This window comes from Pogonomyrmex barbatus, unplaced genomic scaffold (genome assembly GCF_055798465.1).
Source record: "Pogonomyrmex barbatus isolate J1 unplaced genomic scaffold, ASM5579846v1 scaffold18, whole genome shotgun sequence".
Classification (NCBI taxonomy): domain Eukaryota; kingdom Metazoa; phylum Arthropoda; class Insecta; order Hymenoptera; family Formicidae; genus Pogonomyrmex; species Pogonomyrmex barbatus.
Genome location: NW_028297114.1, coordinates 2,464,917 through 2,483,890, shown reverse-complemented (window position 1 = coordinate 2,483,890; position 18,974 = coordinate 2,464,917). Strand labels below are relative to the sequence as shown.

At 39.3% G+C, this 18,974-nt stretch overlaps 1 protein-coding gene across 22 annotated transcripts in view; it reads right to left on the bottom strand.

Annotated features, from left to right (window-relative positions):
- Positions 1 to 243: 243 nt before the first annotated feature.
- The window catches only part of para (sodium voltage-gated channel paralytic), a 49,595-nt gene continuing 30,864 nt past the window's right edge, over positions 244 to 18,974 (bottom strand). For all 22 annotated transcript variants that reach the window (XM_089075037.1, XM_089075046.1, XM_089075045.1 and 19 more), the window contains 6 exons: positions 17,577 to 17,699; positions 17,170 to 17,364; positions 16,849 to 17,094; positions 11,845 to 12,115; positions 10,256 to 10,560; positions 244 to 9,972 (listed from right to left, as the gene is read on the bottom strand). In XM_089075037.1, coding sequence (XP_088931163.1) covers positions 9,187 to 9,972; positions 10,256 to 10,560; positions 11,845 to 12,115; positions 16,849 to 17,094; positions 17,170 to 17,364; positions 17,577 to 17,699 — 1,926 coding nt within the window. In that variant the 3' untranslated portion in view covers positions 244 to 9,186. The remainder of the gene's footprint in view (positions 9,973 to 10,255; positions 10,561 to 11,844; positions 12,116 to 16,848; positions 17,095 to 17,169; positions 17,365 to 17,576; positions 17,700 to 18,974) is intronic.

Sequence of the window (18,974 nt, the reverse complement as noted above, 5' to 3'; positions counted from 1 at the left end):
TAGATACTGCAGAACAAATGTTTTTTTAAAAGTTTGCGTTTTTTCACGTTTACGCAAAGACAAATGATTAATCCATTAATTTCACGAAAGAATAAAATTTTTTTTTAAAGAAAATTGAAAGAATTATCTAATTTTTAAAACGATGTTTCTATTGTTTCTATTGTTGTCATTGTCACAGTCACGTTCATCCTCGCCGATGATTAGAATTTCTCAGGGTCGATAGAGTGAACAAGTACAACTGTGTGAGTGTTAAGCTTTTTCGTTTATTGAAAATATCTCTGTAAAACGTGTATATATTGTGGCCGGGCGAGGTAAGCCGACAATACCGAATCTTCGACAACGAAATGAAATCGGGTAGCAAACGAAGAGATACGGTGAAGACATTGAAAACAACATTACTCGATCGTATTTTTAGTATCTACATAAGTAAAGGACGAATCAACGATGCATTCGCTTACTTTTTAATCTTATTATTAATTATATTATGTATAACAAAGCGGTAACAACTTGTTAATTGTAACTATTATGATAATAATCGTTTACTTTATATAATTACAATAATATAATGTGTAAGGATCATTAACTAATTGATAACAAACGAATCGTATCCTCCTCCTTTTTCTATTCTTCTTATTCTTCTTCATCTTTTCTTCCTCATCGTATCTTTATCTCATCGCGTTCTCATTTCGCTTTCCGTTTTAACCCAATGTCAATCGTTAGCGTAAATCGTTTTATTATTTATTATTATTTATTTATTTCGCTCATCCCCCCCCTCTCTCTTTTTTGTATTAATTATTTAACAACAGTTTTTTTTTAATCCTCTTATTATATTTGCTCTTTAATTTAATAATCGTAGTAAACATAGTAATTATTTATAATATTGTGCAAATAACCCATATATTTATATTTATATTTATATATGTATATATATATATATATATATATATATATATTTCCTTCTGTTTATTCTGTTAATAAAAGTGTAAGTAATGAATGTCGTATTTTCAACAGAGGAGCTTCTCTGTGGTTTTTCTCGTTTTCGCATGTGTTCGTCTGACGTGCGCGCGCCCACGTGCGTCACGCACACGTGGACGCGCGCGCCCATCACACATTCGATCCGCGTGTCACATGACACGCGCGAACGCGTATACACACACACACACACACACACACACACACACACACACACACACACACACACACACACACACACACACACACACACACACACACACACACACGTACCGCGGATTTGTTTTGTCTTTAATGGACGATCCTTCGCGCGCGTTTTTTTTTTTTAATTTTTTTTCTTTAAGTATTTCGACAGCTAGCTTCTTCGTTAAAATTGGATTCTTAGCACGTTTCTACCTAGCTTGATGACCCATGGCAGTTGTTTCATTTATACTAGCCGACAGGCTCCGTAGCTTGACACTTTACAATGCTTTAGCCCAGCGCTCTCTAGGATTTTTGTTTCATATTTATTTATTTATTTATTTATCATTTTTATTTCATTTAATATCATTATTTATTATCTCACGACGTAGGATTAATGATTCGAGAGTATCGAGACACTACAAAGCCCTTTTTTTGCTATCCGTTTAAGAAAATTTTCGTGCATTTACGATTAGTTAACTTAGTTCTCTTTTATACAATGCGTAACGGCAGTATCGTCCTCAGAAAAAGTACGTTAAACCTCGTCTTACCTCGCTTAACGAAGGAAAGCCCTATTATTTTTTTTCTTTTTTTTAATATATCTTACAGCCGTCGTCGCGCAAAAGCTGGTATCTTTAATGTACACTTTGGAAAAAATCAACGAAAATCAACGAAGCACACCACGCACACTCTTCCATCCCCCCTCCCTCTTTGCGACGTCGCCTCCGTCATCGTCATTGTCGTCTTTGTCAATGTTTACGTTCTTGTTACCACGTTCGTCGTTGCAACGTATCGATCAAATAAACGCGTTTGATAAAACTTCCCTCTCCCGATGTTACTGAATAATCCTCAGACAATTCTCACGTAATGATTCAAATATGCAAGAGGATTACTTTCTAAAAAAAAAAAAAAATTGTCAATTGAAACGTAGAGATTAATAAGAAAACTTTGACGTAGCTCCAATAAAACGAAAGAACGTCATTGAATATCCAACTGAGTCATTTTATATAATTAATTAGTTTATTTATTTAGAAGAGCGAGAGAGCTTGAAAATGTTTGCTTTTCGAAATTGCACCGCATTCGACGTCACTTTCGACGAGTATCTTATCTTTCGTAAGACGATCCTTTCGCAATCCTCTTTGTTTCGGTGCCACGAACGAAGTGTTAAACGCCGATACAACACGTTGCAATCGAGTTATTGGGGAAGTCGTGATTGAACGTGCGGCGTTCCTAACATTCCGTCCGTCGATGTATCACCAAAACTGCCCAAAGCGGATTTGCAATCGTCTGCCCTTCAAGATTATCTCGAAAGAGTCCTTCAAAGTAAGCGGATCGCATGATGTCGCCGATAACGAACCGTCGAGAAGGCGCTCAGCGATCTGAGAATGCCCGACGATCTTTTGCATCTTAGAATCACGGTCGTCCATCACATCATTACGATTGCAAGCCTTCGCAATAATTATGCAAACTCGAGTTCCACGAAAGTCTCGCGGATTATTCGAGATGAGTCAGCGTTGAATATACCGCGACGGATCTATCGCGGATGATGGGGCGAGGCGCGGCAGAAATAGAGGATGCCTCTCGATCTCCCTCGTCGTTGCTCGCGCGATTCAGTTTTTTTCCCCCCGCTCACTTTGGATGACTCATCGGAGACGATCGTGAAAAGCGAAAATCGTTCGCAAGTTCGCCTTTAGCGGCGCGTCTCTCCGTCGCGCGCCTCCACCGGGGAAGAAGGACGATGCACCCGCGATGCAAGTCGTGAAGGAGGTACTTCCGGAGATCGGCGGCCGATTCGTTCGATTGTCCGTTCGTCTGTCCCGTACAAATCTACATTCCGAAACGCGGCCAATTGAATGCTCGTCGTAAACGACGAGATATCACGTGCGTTTCTTTGGCAAACGTTCCTATCTTAGGCAAAGCTAAGTGACGTTCAATCGAGATTGTATCTGCCTTTTTCTACTTCTGTCAGAAAGAGACAATTGGATTTGACTTGGAAAGAGTCTCTACGAAAGGAGTTAAACGTTAACATCCATCGGCTCCGATGTAGATTTGTGCGCGACAGAATATTATTCTCTCGCGTCTCCACATAAGCTACAGATTGCCCATGGTCGACGAATGTAGTATCGAAAATATATGTTATTGCGAATACAAACGATTTGATTATTATTATCGAATTATTTGCACATATTACAATATGGGAGGGGAGGCCAAACTGAAGGGTGAGCGGGGAGGGGGCCTCGGAGAGTACGGGACAGTGGGCCGGACGGACCATCGGATAGTTTCTTGTGATACTTCGATATATAAGAACGATCGACGGTTATTCAGGCAAGGTTTTCGTCTTTGATTTTTTTTTTTTTTTTCCACGCGTCGTCGTCATTGTCATCCAGCGCGAATCTCGCAGCTACATCGCGGCGACGTTGCAATATTGTAAGACGTTGCAATATAGCTGCGATATAGCTGCAAAATTTGTGCCGCATGACGTCGTCGTCGTTTCCGTCGTGCGTTTCCAAGACGCCGCGATTCCGAGGGACAACGTCGATGGCGCGAAATCCGATCGATCGGCGGCGACGATGTCGATCGGGCGCTCGGAAATCGAGGGGAAGGCCGGCGATACGAAACGCAACGGAGAATGATGACCGTCCCCGAAGGAACGAGATGCGGGCACGCAGCTGCAGACATACGCGCGCTGTGTACCGTCGAAGAGCTATTTTTACCGAGAGAGATGCGCGATATAAAAAAATACTTCCCTTCAACCGTCTTCCTGACGAGGAGCGAAAGCAATGTTAACGCAAGCAGCGGAAAACGCAATCTTTAAACCGGGGGCGTGGGGGGGGGGGAGTGGCAAACGTGTCTCGAGAAAATTCAGAATTGACGACATGTGCCCTTCGTGTCGTTTTTGTTTATTACGTTTTACTTTATCTTCCTATATAGACAGAATTTCTTGGAGTTCAGCGTTTAGAGTTATAGCGGTATGTCTCAAGCGATTTCGGAGTCTCCGACTCGGCGATGTGAAATCGACGGGTAAACCACGACGAGAGATTTGTGAATTTGCAATTAGGTATATGTAGAAAAGCTACGAGGACATTAATATGTCGGACAGAGCTCTCCTAGAAACTTTGTCGAAAGCGAAAACTCGACGTCGTTAGGATAGTGTGAATTATTTGTACAGTAATTTCCAGATGGTGACCATCCTGTTCGTCGTTCCAAGTAGCGAACATCTGCCTCTAAGGGCCTATTCTCTTAACGACGATGCTATTATCGTTACGTTGTCGTTGTACAGTCTTTTTCTACCATATATTATATATGTGTAATGACAATATAACGATATTGTTGTTAAGAATTACAGAATAGGCCTACTAACGCGTTACTTCCGAAATATTTTGTGTCATTTGCAACGACATCTCTGCTCTTCGATGTTTTTATCGTCGTTGTTGTCGTCATCGTCGGAATTGTCATTATCGTTATTAGCACTGTCAATGTCATTATTGGCTGCGTTCAACAGTCGGCTTGTGAATGGCAATCGAATCTGACTGACGGAAAGAACGGCGTAAGCAAGAAAGATAAGCAAGAATATATAAAGAAAGATATAAAGATCTGTGCGTGACGGTTTATACATTTTATTTTTATGTTTTCGCTAAAATGCATATAAAGTCCGAAACATAAACGTAGTACATATTCTATAAAATTAAATGTCTAATATTTTTGTAAATAAAAAACTCATGAAAAAGATATATTCTTCCCATTTCGTAACGTTTGAATTCTTAAGCCGGAGCTCGACTGTGCTGGATATGCAGCGAGACAAACATCTCTAACAAATCCCCGATTTATCCTCGGCGCTCGTAAATCCACCAATCATATTCAATTGCATCGAGACTGTTACATCACCGAGCGACAGCTGCTGAACACGGCCTTTGTTCTCGTTATCAGGTCCGTCGCGGTCCTCATCCTTAAAAGCTTTTGCCGCCGAACGAGTTACGAGACTCGCGTTCTCGACCAGCGAGAAAACACGTTCTCTCTCTCTCTCTCTCTCTCTCTCTCTCTCTCTCTCTCTCTCTCCCCTTTTCTTTCTCTCCACGAATTTCAGCGATCGTCACCCTCCCACACGTCGACTTCCTGTCGGCGATCGTAGCCGCCTCTGAAGTACTGACAGCACACGCCGGCTTCCTCGTCGTTGTCCCTCTCGACCCGCGCGCGTCTGTCTCGCCGCGTCCCTTTCCTCCGCCCTACCGACCCTACGCGGATCGCGGATGCAGCAGACGTCGAAAAATAACGATCGCGCAATCCGCACTGGATACACACACACACACACGCATGTATTTCTCTTTCTCTCCTGTTCTCTCTCTTATTTTTTGTTTTATCTCGCCGCCTACTTAGCTTACGCCGCCGCGTGACAACGATAACGCTCTCGTTAATTCGTTATACGACGACAAATGTTCGCTCGTATGCGTGCATGCGTGCGTGCGCCTTGGCAAGACGCGCTCGCGTGAAACTGTCTTCCGAAAGACATTCCAGGGGAAATGATCAGTCAGCGTTGGAAGAAAAATGCAGCCTTCAGAAGTGGATACTTGAAACAGCAATTTTATTCGAGCGACTAATAAAATGTCCAGGAAAGAAAGACGCGAGCGCTCCGCTCGCCTCATGCCGCACGTACATCTATCTCTCTCTCTCTCTCTCTCTACGTATATGTATATTTAATACACCTCTTACGAACATGGTCGTTGCAAAGTCAGCAATGCCGTCATCGTCGTCACGCGTTATAATAAATCTCTGATGCTCCGTGTATAAATTGTTTAACACACGTTCAAAATTTGCTTTGGTGATCTGTAGGTGTAGGTTGCGCGAAGGCGAAATGGTACTTGCTTCGTGGCGGAATCGCGACGACGACTGCGGGGGTAGCGATCACAGTAGAAAGAATACTAAAGAATAACGTATGGTGTTCCAGCGTGCGACGACGATCGTCTTAACGAAGTTAAGAAAATTTGTCCCCGAGGCGCTCGGTTTCAGCGGGGAGAGGAAACCGCGCGATTGAGACAGACGGGAGAACTGCCCCGAAAGAATTTTAGAGAAATGAATTTCTGTACATACGTATTCTTTCCATCGTGGTGACGCGTCGATCGACGAAAAACGATCGCCGACGCGATCGTCGAGACTTTGACAGGCCCGTATGCGATAACGTCGACGTGGATCAATACGCGATTCCGCGCGAAGTCTTGTGCGTAAACCCGTCTAATTCTGCATTTATTGACATCCGCCGACCGGAAACGCCGAGCGGCGTTAAAAATACCGCGATGCCGAGAGAAACAAGAAGCGAGGGATACGTTCGCTTACGCGATGGAGATCAAAGCTGGCGACTTCGACGTTGCGCGCGACGACGACGACGACTCCTCTCCGAGACGTCGTCGGGATTGGGTTGTTCGACGATGCGACGATCGCGCGAGAAGTCGAAGTCAGATTGCTTAAGATTGCTTGTTATTCAAAAGGCACAACGTAGGGTTTTCTCATTATCCGATTAGCGAGAATTCTGCGCGATCCAATTTTATCCCCCGTGTTTATTTAAAAGGCTCTTCCTGTACAGAAGCCCTCGTTTTTTTTTCTTTTTTTTTTTTTTAGTAACATTTTTCCTGTGTTGTTCCAGGCTTTTGAAGACACGCGACCTCAGAATTAAAACATCCTCGCTACTGAAAGAGCAATATATTTCGGAACGACCACACTATTTTACATAACAGTAAGTATCTCTTTGCAATTAAAAATTCCGCCAGCCGAATTTGGGCGAACGAAATTCACGCGGGCTCCGTACTATGCGTCATGTACACACAATAATAATTACAATAATAATAATAATATAATTACAACAATTCTATTATCTTCAATGTGTCACGGGCTTTGCGACGCGAGACGGGTTTACGCGCGCAGCGATCGATTGCGATTATTCGAATAACGATACACTAGAATGTATTAATTCATTTATTCCGAAGCGCGTTTATATACTACATCGTGTAAGACTGCGTGTAAGTTTTGCAAATGTGTAAATATCTAGCTGATGATGAATCTGCGGAATCGCGCCCCCCCTCCCTCTCCCTCCCCTTCAGCCATCGTGAACATTAGACGTCGTCTTTCTCTCTTCTTTTCTTCACTTATTATTGTTATTTTTTTTTAATGCCGATACACGGACGTTCTTTTTCGACGCGATTGCTTTAATCATGATGAAAGATCGCGACGCGCGAAGGGTCGAAAGGGAAGTGTGAAAAGGATGGCAAAAGAGGGAAGGTACGTAGAGATAGATAGGTAAATCCGCGAAAAGAATCCGAAGAGAAGGAAAAGAAAGAACGACGATACAATGGGATCCCCTCCACCATCGGGGATGCAAAAGGTCTCGCACACACGGCAAACGTGATCATAAAAAAGCGGCAAAACGCGGCAGGGAGACGCGGATTCGCCGTCGACGTAAGTCGACGTTAACCCCGGGATGAGTTTCGCGCGGGAGTAAGAAAATATCTCCGAGGGGCTATCCCCCTCACAGAGAGAAAAAAAACAGAGACTGTCACGTTCGCGTCCAAGGGGTTGGTTCGCGTCATGTCGGTACTCGCGTACCCGATGCGCGCTCGGCGCATCGTCCCTTTGGGGGACCGACGAGAAGAAACGGGGGGGGCCGGAAGGGGCGGGAGAGAGGGTTGTGGAACCAAAGCGGCGCGATCAAGCGTTCGCGCACCGTTTCGCGAGAGATGCAAGCCGCGAGCGAATGTAGTAACTACTATCCGCGCGTACATTTCATTTCACGAGAGAATGAGTCCTCTGCCGAATGTTTTTTTCGCTCGTCCTCTTCGTCGTTAATCGAAAGTAATCATCGTACGTCGGTATCATCGACATCGTCGTCATCATCATCGTCATCATTGTCATCATCGTCCTTTCGCGCCTGCGTTTTTTCCCTTCGTTCCCTTCGTTCATTCTGCGATCGCATATCATTCTTCAAAGTGGATGTGAGGCTTGACGGCGCGATAGCGGCGAGCCGAGGCGTCACGGGGGCGGATAGGCGATTTACTGCTGTAAAACGGTGTAAAAAATCCAAACGGCGGATAATATAGAGATTCGCGAGATTGAGCTAACGTATGATACATGATGGTGTAGATCGCGAAGAGGTCGCGTTGCCGAGTCAGCTCGCGCGCCGCCTCCGACGCGCTGATCGCCGTCGACGCTCTCAGGAACGATGAGGAACAGAGGCGAAGAGATCCCGCGAGATCTCGGGTATTTTTCTCCCGCGTCGTGACGTTACACCCTCGCAAGTCTCAATGTGGGGAAGTCAACTCGGAGAGGACATCGCGACACTTCGGCCCCACGGCTGTTCCTCTTCGTCTTCTCAGCTTCTCCTCTTTCCTCTTCGTTTGCGTCGCGCTCTCGCGTGTCTTCTTGTCGATCCGGACGCCACGACAATTGAAAGCCGATCTTCCGATTGAAAACCGTTTTCCGGCATCGGCGATCGGCGAGAAGCAGCACGTTTTTCCAATTGCGAAACCAGTTGGATTTCGTCGCAATTGTAATCTCCTCGTGTACCTCGTGTATCGTACGTACGGACACTCGTCTCTCTCTCTCTCTCTCTCTCTCTCTCTCTCTCTCTCTCTCTCTCTCTCTCTCTCTCTCTCTCTCTCTCTCTCTCGCTCTCTCGCTCTCTTTCTCTCTCCCAACGGTCGTGGCTTGTTTAAAGTCGATTTAAAGGCAACTCGTTGGAGGAATGTTATTTATACAACTATAAGGCTGTCGATGGAGAGCGCACACGAGGTGCCCGCCCGGCCATTACTCCGCGCGAGCAGTGCGAGCGGCTGACGGTGAGTGATCATCGTCGTCGACGATGCTGCTGCTGCTGCTGCTGCTGCTGCTGCTACTACTGCTGCTGCTCCTGCTGGGCTTGCTGCGGAGGAGCGATTTGCGACGCACGGACGGCGGCGGTGGCGGCGATAGCGGCTGTGGCGGCGGCGGTAGCGACGACGGTAGCTGCGGCTGCGGCTGCGACGGCGGCGGCGGCGACGACGACGATGGCGATCAGACGTCCGCGGTTGTCGAAGTAATGCTCAGCGATCGGCTGTGTATGACGACGCGGTGACCGTTCTTCGTGACGTAGCCGTCGCTCTCGACGAGCACCTTGGTCTGCCGGGCGCACAGATCGGTGTCCGGATCGTCGCTCTCCTCGCTCGGCCCGCCCAGACGCTGCTGCTTGTGCTTCCGCCAGGCGTTCTGTATCAGGCGGGCACAATACTCCTCGCGTTGCCGCCACAGGGTGGTCGAGACCGGCTCGTAGCCGGCCTCGTCGGGCCGGGCCTTGACCTCGTCCAGATCGGCCGTCTCCTCTATTGGATTGCCCTTCCGTGCGAAAAAGTCTTTGGTGAGGGCATCGAGGATATCCACGCAAAACATAAGATCTCCCTTACATATGGGGATATCCATCGACACGATCTTATATTTGTTGGGCTTATGTATCTGCAACGGGGGTTCCAATACGTCCAAGAAGTCAGATAGCTGGTCGTATCTGATGTATTGCGTGCCGTCCGGATCAAATTGCTGCCAGATCTCGTAGTACATGTCGTAGTCGTCGTCCGTCAGACCTTCCTGCACATCCTCGGTGGCCTGCGAGTAATTCTCGAGGATCACAGCGATGTACATGTTGATGACGATCAGGAAGCTGATCACGAGGTATGAGAGCAGGTAAGCGATCCCGATTGTCGAGGACCCGCAATTGCCAGGATAGCCGATCTCGTTGTTCGGCTCCTGGCAGTCCTCCTCGTTTATTATACCGTCGAGAACACTGTCCCAACCGGCCGACGTTGACATCTGCCAAAATATAATTATAATTAATCATACGTTGAAGATGGGATTTTTTTTTAATAATCTTTTAAAAAGATAAATTCTTGCTCCAATTTATAAATTTACATATATTAGCTTTCATAATTTTGATATAATTTTAATATTTTGCGTAGCAAATAATTTCTATAGAATTAGAATAGGAAATTTTCTAAGATTTTCAGAAAATATATTTTACATTATATTAGAATATCATAATTTATATTATAAATGTATAAAATTTCTACGTAATAAATTATGACTGCAAAGTCACCTGAAACAGTAGTATCATCGACTGTCCAAACGTCTTGAAATTGTACACATCGTCCAGTCCGCTCTTGTCTTTGACGTGCATGAAGAAAGACATGCCGAATATCGCGAAGATAAACATCACCAAAAACAGCAGTAGGCAAATGTTGAAGAGGGCTGGCAATGACATCGCCAGGGCGAAGAGAAGGGTTCGGATACCCTTGGCACCTTTCACGAGTCGAAGCACACGACCGACTTTTGCCACTCTCACTACACGAAGCAAAGTCGGCGACACGAAATATTTCTCAATAATATCGCTGAGCACCAGACCTGCCGGAATGAAAATTCACATTTTCAACAAAAGAATCTCTAGAATCTTCAAGCTCGAACATCAAGGACAAAGCGAAGATGCGGTAATATCACTTATAGCGCGCAAATAATAAAGTTCATTCATAATTCATGAAATTCTCATGCATTGTCGGGCTAACGGATTCGGGATTCATGCGTGTGGATTATCTAATTATCGCGTTAAGTTATAGTTAATAAAACAGAATGCGATTCAGAAAAATATACGATTTGGAATATATATTATTATGAAAATTGTCTGTACTTTTCTTGCAGGCTATTTACGGCATTCGAAAAGATTGTGTTTTTTTGAGAGAAAGAATATATAAGTTCTCACGAGATATAAGCGTTCGAGTATTCAGCACTTTGTTTTTCGCTCCAAGAAAATATGTGCATTGTATCGAAAAGTTTTAAATTGTTAAAAGATTCATGCGCAAGTCCTAAGGACTCGGATACTAGATTCTTTAAACTTTGGCTGGAAATCTCACGAAATAATGGAAAGCGTATAAATTAAATTGAAATATGAAAGCTCTGTTTCTATCGTAATTAAAATTATGCGGTGCTTTGTGAAAAATAATTTTTGAAGAAGTCAAAGATTCTTCTAAAATATAGAGATATTTCATAAATCGCTCTATATTCGACTTTTAAGTTCGAGCAAAAAAATTCTAAAGTCTATTTTATACAGACCCGATCTTACCCGACACGTCGGTTAATGATTGTTGCAACATCGATTAACATGCCGAATGGCTCGTGCAAAGCGTTACGTCACGATAATTATTTTTTTTTTTTCTATTTAAAACTCTCCGAAATTAATCATAATCGTCAAATTTCTGGAAAATCGTATTTTTTCACGCGATTAATTTCAAACGCGAAGTAACGCTGAGCTCGGCAACTCGACTTTGGACACCAACAACATCTTGATAGGATTCGAGTAAGGTTGTAACGGGATAGGATTGGCACGGTGGAACAAATTCAACATCAATGTAAGGCTACGTAACATAATGATATCCATCAGTCGTTGAGACACGAGCGAAACGTTAAGCCTGTCCGCTTGACGAGAGAAAAGAGAATTTGCGTGCATTAAAAAATATAGCGGGGGAGATACTGAGCATGCCGATCTGTCCTCGCTTGTAAAACAGGATACTATACTAGAGGCGAAATATCATTTCCGTGTATCGAGCAGCGAAAAAAGAAGCTAACAGGCCCGTCTTTCTTTCATATTCATTTCGCTCGGGTCATACGACTGGAGTAACCATTACATTACATTACCTAATATTGACAATATAACAACAACAAAATCAAAGAGATTCCATGGCTCCTTGAAATAGTGGTAGCGAAGAGCGAAGATCTTCATGAGACACTCGCTGGTGAATATCACAATGAATATCATGTTGAGATAGTCCAGAACGTTGCTGAACGTCTTGCTCTGCTGATAATGGTCCAATGTCATCGTGAGCATGTTCAGCCCGATGAACAGCATGATTATCATATCGAACTTTTTGTCCGTCACTATTTCAAACACTATTGCCTGCGGCCGCCACTGTGAACAATCGTAAAAAGATATTATGCCATTTATACTTCACTTTTCCTTATTATTACTCAAGATTGAGTATTACAGTTAATAGGAAAAGATATTTTTTTTTTTAATTTTATTAATACATCAAAAATGAATAACAAATCTTTAATTTATAATTGAAATTAATCAATGGCATCACACAAAGTTTACTCTAATTATTTAAATATAATTATTTACTTTCCATAAATAATTTTACTTGTTGCTTATCTACATTAGTTTTTTCATATTAATATACATATATTAATTAATTACTTTCATTTTTTTGTATGTAATAAACAGTAATTACTATTGATAAATTAATTATTAAATATTACTTTAAGTATAATGTAATTTACATACAAATCAAACATTACCATAATTTTAATATGATTTCATGTTTTTGAATTTTTAAAACTGGACAATTTTATTTCTTTTTATTTAAGGATTTGAAATGAAGAAAATGATAACAATCAACATATAAATTTAACATAAATTTTTACATCATATATGTTTTCTATTAAAATAAATTTTATCTTTTGAATAAATTCTTTTTAAATCATATACTTGACTTGATTAAATCGTTAAAATTTTCAATTGGAAAAGAATTAATGCGCAAATACGCGGTTAAATATTTGCAATCAGTATACATTAAATTGCAGTATGCATATATTCATAAGGATATTCAATATTATACGCATAAGGATTCAAGTGACAATCCATTAAGCTTTCAAAACGCTTTTATCGTGCGGAATTAATCGTCGAGTAACACTAACGAATTCATAAAAAGAAATGCGGAATATATTTCTATATAAGGCCCTGCGCAAATATTAGGAACAGCAATAAATTATATTAAATTTCGCAAATGAAATAAAAATTAAACGTAACGCGCAATAGATACAAATAAGTATAAAATATAGTCACATCTTACATTTATCTATATTTACTCCATTATGCGTTACGTTTAATTTTTATCCCGAATTTTCATTTCCAAGAGTAAATATCTATTCCTGTCCCTATCTATTTCCTTCATTGTGCGCAGGGCCTAACGGTTCACTCTCGAAAAAGCAATGATAAGAGAGGCAAAGGCAAAATATAAAATCAATTCATTCAAAATACTTTAACGTAAAGATTTCGTAATGTCAACAAACGGCTCGGCTGGCACACGGCCTTCGAGTCTGTTTACGCGAGGTCGGCGGACGCCGTTGCGCGCTGCGTATGTACACAAGGTCGCCATCGTCGCTATCATTCGCGCATCGACACTCGAGCGAGCCGGTGGCATTCGGGCCTGCGTACGTCGTATTGCCTTTCGAAACGCGATCGCGGCAGGTACAGCCCATAATACAGCCCATAGTGCCATTCTACAATAAGCCATGAGTGGTAGACCATAAGTCAGAAAATAAGAATTGACCAATTAGTCGAATATTATTATATTCAATCTGTGATTGGTCAATTGTTATGATCTATTACTAATAGCTTATTATAGAAAGCCTAATAGAAAAACTTGACAATTGAGACGAGTGGCCTATCACGGACGATTATTCCTCTCCAACCGTAAAGAGAATGATCGAATGTGATTGGTCAATTTTTTTACCGCTCAAATTTTTTCTATGGCTACAGCTTTACGAGAAAGTTTTTTTCTTTCTAGATAAAGATCGAACTGGGTCTAGCGTGAACGAGGTTTTGTAAAAAGGGTAAATTGAAGCATCGGAAGCTTTAACGCTTTTCTGTTTCAATTCACGCTTTCTGAAAGCTTCGCTCGGGGCGTCTATTGTGTTCTCCCCTTGTGCTGGACGTAGCCTCGATGTTTATTTTCGTCGGGGAAGCGTGATTATTCTCTACGAATATGTATGAATATCAAACCGCGTGTAATGAATATCAAAACGCGATTAGTGTATATACTCGTATTCAGTCGACGATCCTGCGTCGAAGCATCTACTATATTTTGCGCGAGTTGTTTATTTAGAGGAAATATCGGGGCGACAGTTTACGAGAATCGTGACTTATCATTGTTTCTCTTCTTTTACTTGCAAACGATAATTATATCTATAACAAGTTTAAAGTCATGACATGCGAATCGAATCGAATGAGTCGAATAATAAAAAGCTGATTATTTATTACTGATGTGTTTCTCGTGAAATTTATTCAGCCGGAATGTATTGCGGGCAAATAATCGAAATCTTTATGTATTTTCGCGTCACGATTAGTAGCCATTAATTCGATACGAATGTGCAATACGAACGAGATTGTGACGTCACTCTTGAATTCATCGGTCATTTACGGAACGCCGCGGACGTGAAACGGACGCGACGCGTTTCATTGATGAGTAAGTACACTCTTAATTAATCCCGTCTATAATTATTAACCGTGCGTCACGAGATTATCACTTGAATATATCGGCGATTTATTGCAACGCATATCGTGTAAAATTTATTCGCTCGAAATTGGACGTAGATAACCGACAACAAATCGGCATAACCGCATTTTCGAAACGTTGGCATTCCGCTGGCGGATTTCGCTTTTGATTTCAAATCGTCAATTTAGTCCTATATAATACGTAAATAAAATTAATAGCTGCTTTATATCGCGATCGTGTATTAATTATTATTCAGAGCGCGAGAAGTACTCGAAAGTGTAGTAGGAGCAGTAGTGTTGCACCGCCGTTACCGGCTAATAATGCCTGAAGTTGGCTGTGCGTCATCGAATTCGTTTGAGATCCGCGTTTGAGATTCGCGTGTCGTAAGTACCGAGCGAAGTAATTGGCGCGTTTACAGTTCTGTCGTATTATTCTCACTGTCGAAATATAAATACAAAGTGCGTGTCGTATAATCGTCGGGAGTGTCGTGTGAAAAGTATCGCGCGATTGTGAATTAAATTTTCGCGAGTGTGTTGTGCCGAAAGGAATCGTACCGAGGACGAGAAAAATCTGAGAGGAGGAGGAGGCCTAGGAAGCGTCGGGCATCGGCGGAACAACCCTGAGGTGAATATTTAATACTTATATTTTTAATATTTATTATATTCCCCTCCCTCTCCCCCCTCTCTCTCTCTCTATTTATTTATTTATATGTCTATTTTTCTCTCTTTCTTTCCTGAAATCGGTCTCGAAAATGATGCATTTACCACTGTTCATCATTTTGCATAATACAATATAAAAATATTCATGCTATAATATTTACAAAAAATTTTAAACACGTTTGTAATTGTTTGAGTTATTTCTGAATAATTGCGAATTATTTTTCTTCCTGATTAAATCTTTAATAGAAGTTTGCATTTGAAAGAAGTTTTTTTTTTCGTTTAATTCTTTTCTTAAATATTTAATGATCACACGAATATATAATGCGTGAAAAATTATTATTTGCTGAAATATTGATTATTTCTGATTTTGTAATTTGAATATGTTTGTATTTTACAGATTATCTTCTGTGTTATAACTCCGCTGCTGCGCATCGTATTGGTGAGTGCCAACTTAGTTTTTTATTTTAATTTGGAGGCAATGAATTTGTGATAATTACATTAAAGATATTAGATACATTGGAGAAAATTTATTTGTAAACTGAAATATCAAGAAGATCATAGAATTAAAAATTTTTTTCTCTTGATGATTATTAATATATAAAATTACAAATTTACTAAGATAATAAGTACAACATTAAAAATATATTTCATTATTTTTATGTCTTGGATATTTATATTTTCATATAAAGTATTTGCCATCTTTAAAATAGAAATTAAAACTTGAAATTTTATTTTATTAAATTAAGCAAATATGTATTAAGTAAATATGTTTCATATAAATTCATTGCCGTCAAATAGATGAGTTAAGATAAATTAATATAAATACTTTAACTATGATCTATATATTATAACTGTTCGCGCGCGTTGATTTAGTGTGTATATAAAAATACACATACATAGAAATACATGTACACAGAAATAGATATTATTATTCAGCATTCGTTCAGCATCGTTAATTTATTAGTATATTTTGTGTCGCTCATGACATTATTGACTCGTAAATTAAAATCATCTGCACAAATTTTGTTTATTATCAATTAATTCTACCTCTAATTTGTTTAAAATTTTGGAATTGTGATTTAAGAGAATATTTGAATTTAAAAAAAATTCACTCAATATGATATATGCAGTATTCGATAAATCATATCTGTGTATATTTAATATGTAATAAATTTTTAAAATGCAATTATGTAAAAGTATTAATATTTAAAAGTAATACAGTAGTATTAATGGCATATTGGCACAAAAATTTATAGAAAAAAAATATAATGATAAACGTGATAAAAATCGATTATTTAACAATATTTACACAAATATAATTTATATGTATGTGTAAAAATTCCCAATATAGTTATGTAAAAAGAATGATATCAATAGAACTTTTATATAATTAATATATAAATTTGAATTATTTTTCGGGTGGGAAATTTATTTATGAATTAAACCGCTACAATAATTTATCAATATATCTTAATAAAAGGAATAGGAAATTAGAAAAATGATTAGATATGAATAATTACTTTCATCATTATTCAATTCACAATCAAAATTGAATATTTGAATAGACGGTAGATATAATAGTGAAAATACAATTATATCTACTTATATTAAATTCAATAAAAAAAAAGATATAGAAGGAAAGATAAAGTTTCTGTGTTTCTTTCTGTGTGATGCATGTATAGTATCTTTAATATTTATTAACTTACCCTCGGTCGAGGAATAGCTTTTAGAGGTTTCTTATTGCCCATTTTCTTCATGGCATTGTAATATTTCTTCTGATCTTCCGTCATGAACATCTCGAGGGATCCGCCGGCTTTCTTCTTTTGCTCGTTAAAGTTGTCGATGATAACTCCGATAAACAGGTTGAGGGTAAAAAACGATCCAAATATAATGAAAAATACGAAGTAGAGATACATGTAAATGTTCGTCTCCCGAATCGGTTGCTTGTCGACCTACGATGACCGACATGTTATAACGTAAATGTAAATGTGATAAAAAAATGGGAATTATGAGGGTTGTATACCCACCTCTCTGGAATCGATCGCGTCGTTCATGATTTGGATCCAACCTTTGAAAGTTGCCACTTGGAATAAGCACAGGTACGCTTTTCCGACATGGTCGAAATTCATCGGCGAATTTTCCCATGTATAATTCTCAGCGAAACAGGCATTACGATCCGGTATTATCTCGTAACTGAGCGTCGTCTTGTTTGCGTCAACACACTGCAACGTAATTATTCGAAGCGTAATATATAGTACGATATTATTTGCTTTTCCAACGAACATTCTTATAATCTAGAAAGGTAATTTTCTTTATTAAAAAAAAAAATTTAAATAAATTGTGTGAATTATTTAAAAGATGTGATGAGCGTCACTTGTCTCCTGAAAATCGTTTATCGATTTTTATTTATGCGTGTATTGAAAAATACATTTACCTTATAATATTTGCCAGCGAACAGCTGTACCCCCATGATAGCGAATATAAGCCAGAAAATAAGGCATACCAGCAATACGTTAAAGATGGATGGAATGGCTTGGACCAAGGCGTTAACGACTACCTATGAGAGACGAAATTTAATTAGACGTGATATCAGATTTGTAACGTCATTAAAAATTTCTGCATCTATGCATTTATATATGCTCAACTATGCGACTGTGTTACGCATTATACGCAATGTGTTTGTAATAGGATCAAAAACGCGAATTTATTTATTGAAAATAATATAGCTATTCTATATCGTTTTTTTATGCAAATAAAAATAATTTTTATGGGTCCTCTTTCTAATAAGATTTATAATTCTAAAGGAACTTACGATTATAAATTTTTAATGATTTTTGGAACAAAGTATTATTTTATTAATAAATAAGTAATATGATTTATTTTTATTAAAAATATATTATAAATTAACTTTCTCATAAAGAAATATTTACTCAAAAATTATTATTAGTGCAAACTATACTAAAATTTATACCGAAAAATAATATTTATTTATAGCATTCCTGTGCAGTAACTTTATTCTGTGCATAATACTTTGGCTTTACAAATGCTTTTGAATAAGTAGCCTTAATTGATCGAATTAAAACAAAACATATAATCGTTTCACAATACAAACAGATAAGTACTAAATAAAGTAGAACTTGAATAGAGAAATTTGAAATACTTTCCGATTCTTGATTTACATACCAAAACATTTTTCTTTCTTATCAATAGAAAAATATTATTGAATGTTTTTTTTATAATGCACGAATCATTATTGGTGGTGATTTAGAACTTTCATTAGTGTATGTAATTTAAATGTGAAGTTACATAACTAATATAATTAAATCAATATAATTGTGACTTTGATTGATTGTGAATGATACTCGCATTGTGTAATTTATATCTATTATACAAATTTTATATTTGGGTGTACTAAAGAAAGTAGTCACAGGCAAGATCAACATGTAAAGCAAGCGCAAGTTACAGCACGAACGAAAAGCCGACGAAAGCAAGCAAGCATTCGGTCTTCACGTTTATGAAACAATCCAGTTGCAAATACTACGTCTAAGTAATTTATATACAGAATATCCCACAAAAAGTATATATACGAATAGCGCGAGCTCTCATTCTTAGACTGTTTGCGTATTTGTCGAATGTTTCCTCATCCTAAGTTATATCAACATTTGACTAAGCGGCTCTTTAAACATCAAACATTAATAAGCAAGCCAAATTATGCAGCTTATATATAATTAAATAAAATACCTTATCTTTTCTAATTTCGTTCGAAAAATAATCACTACGATCTTTAATGACGAGAAATCTAGCCATGAATCCTTTTTCTTTTTTCTTTTTT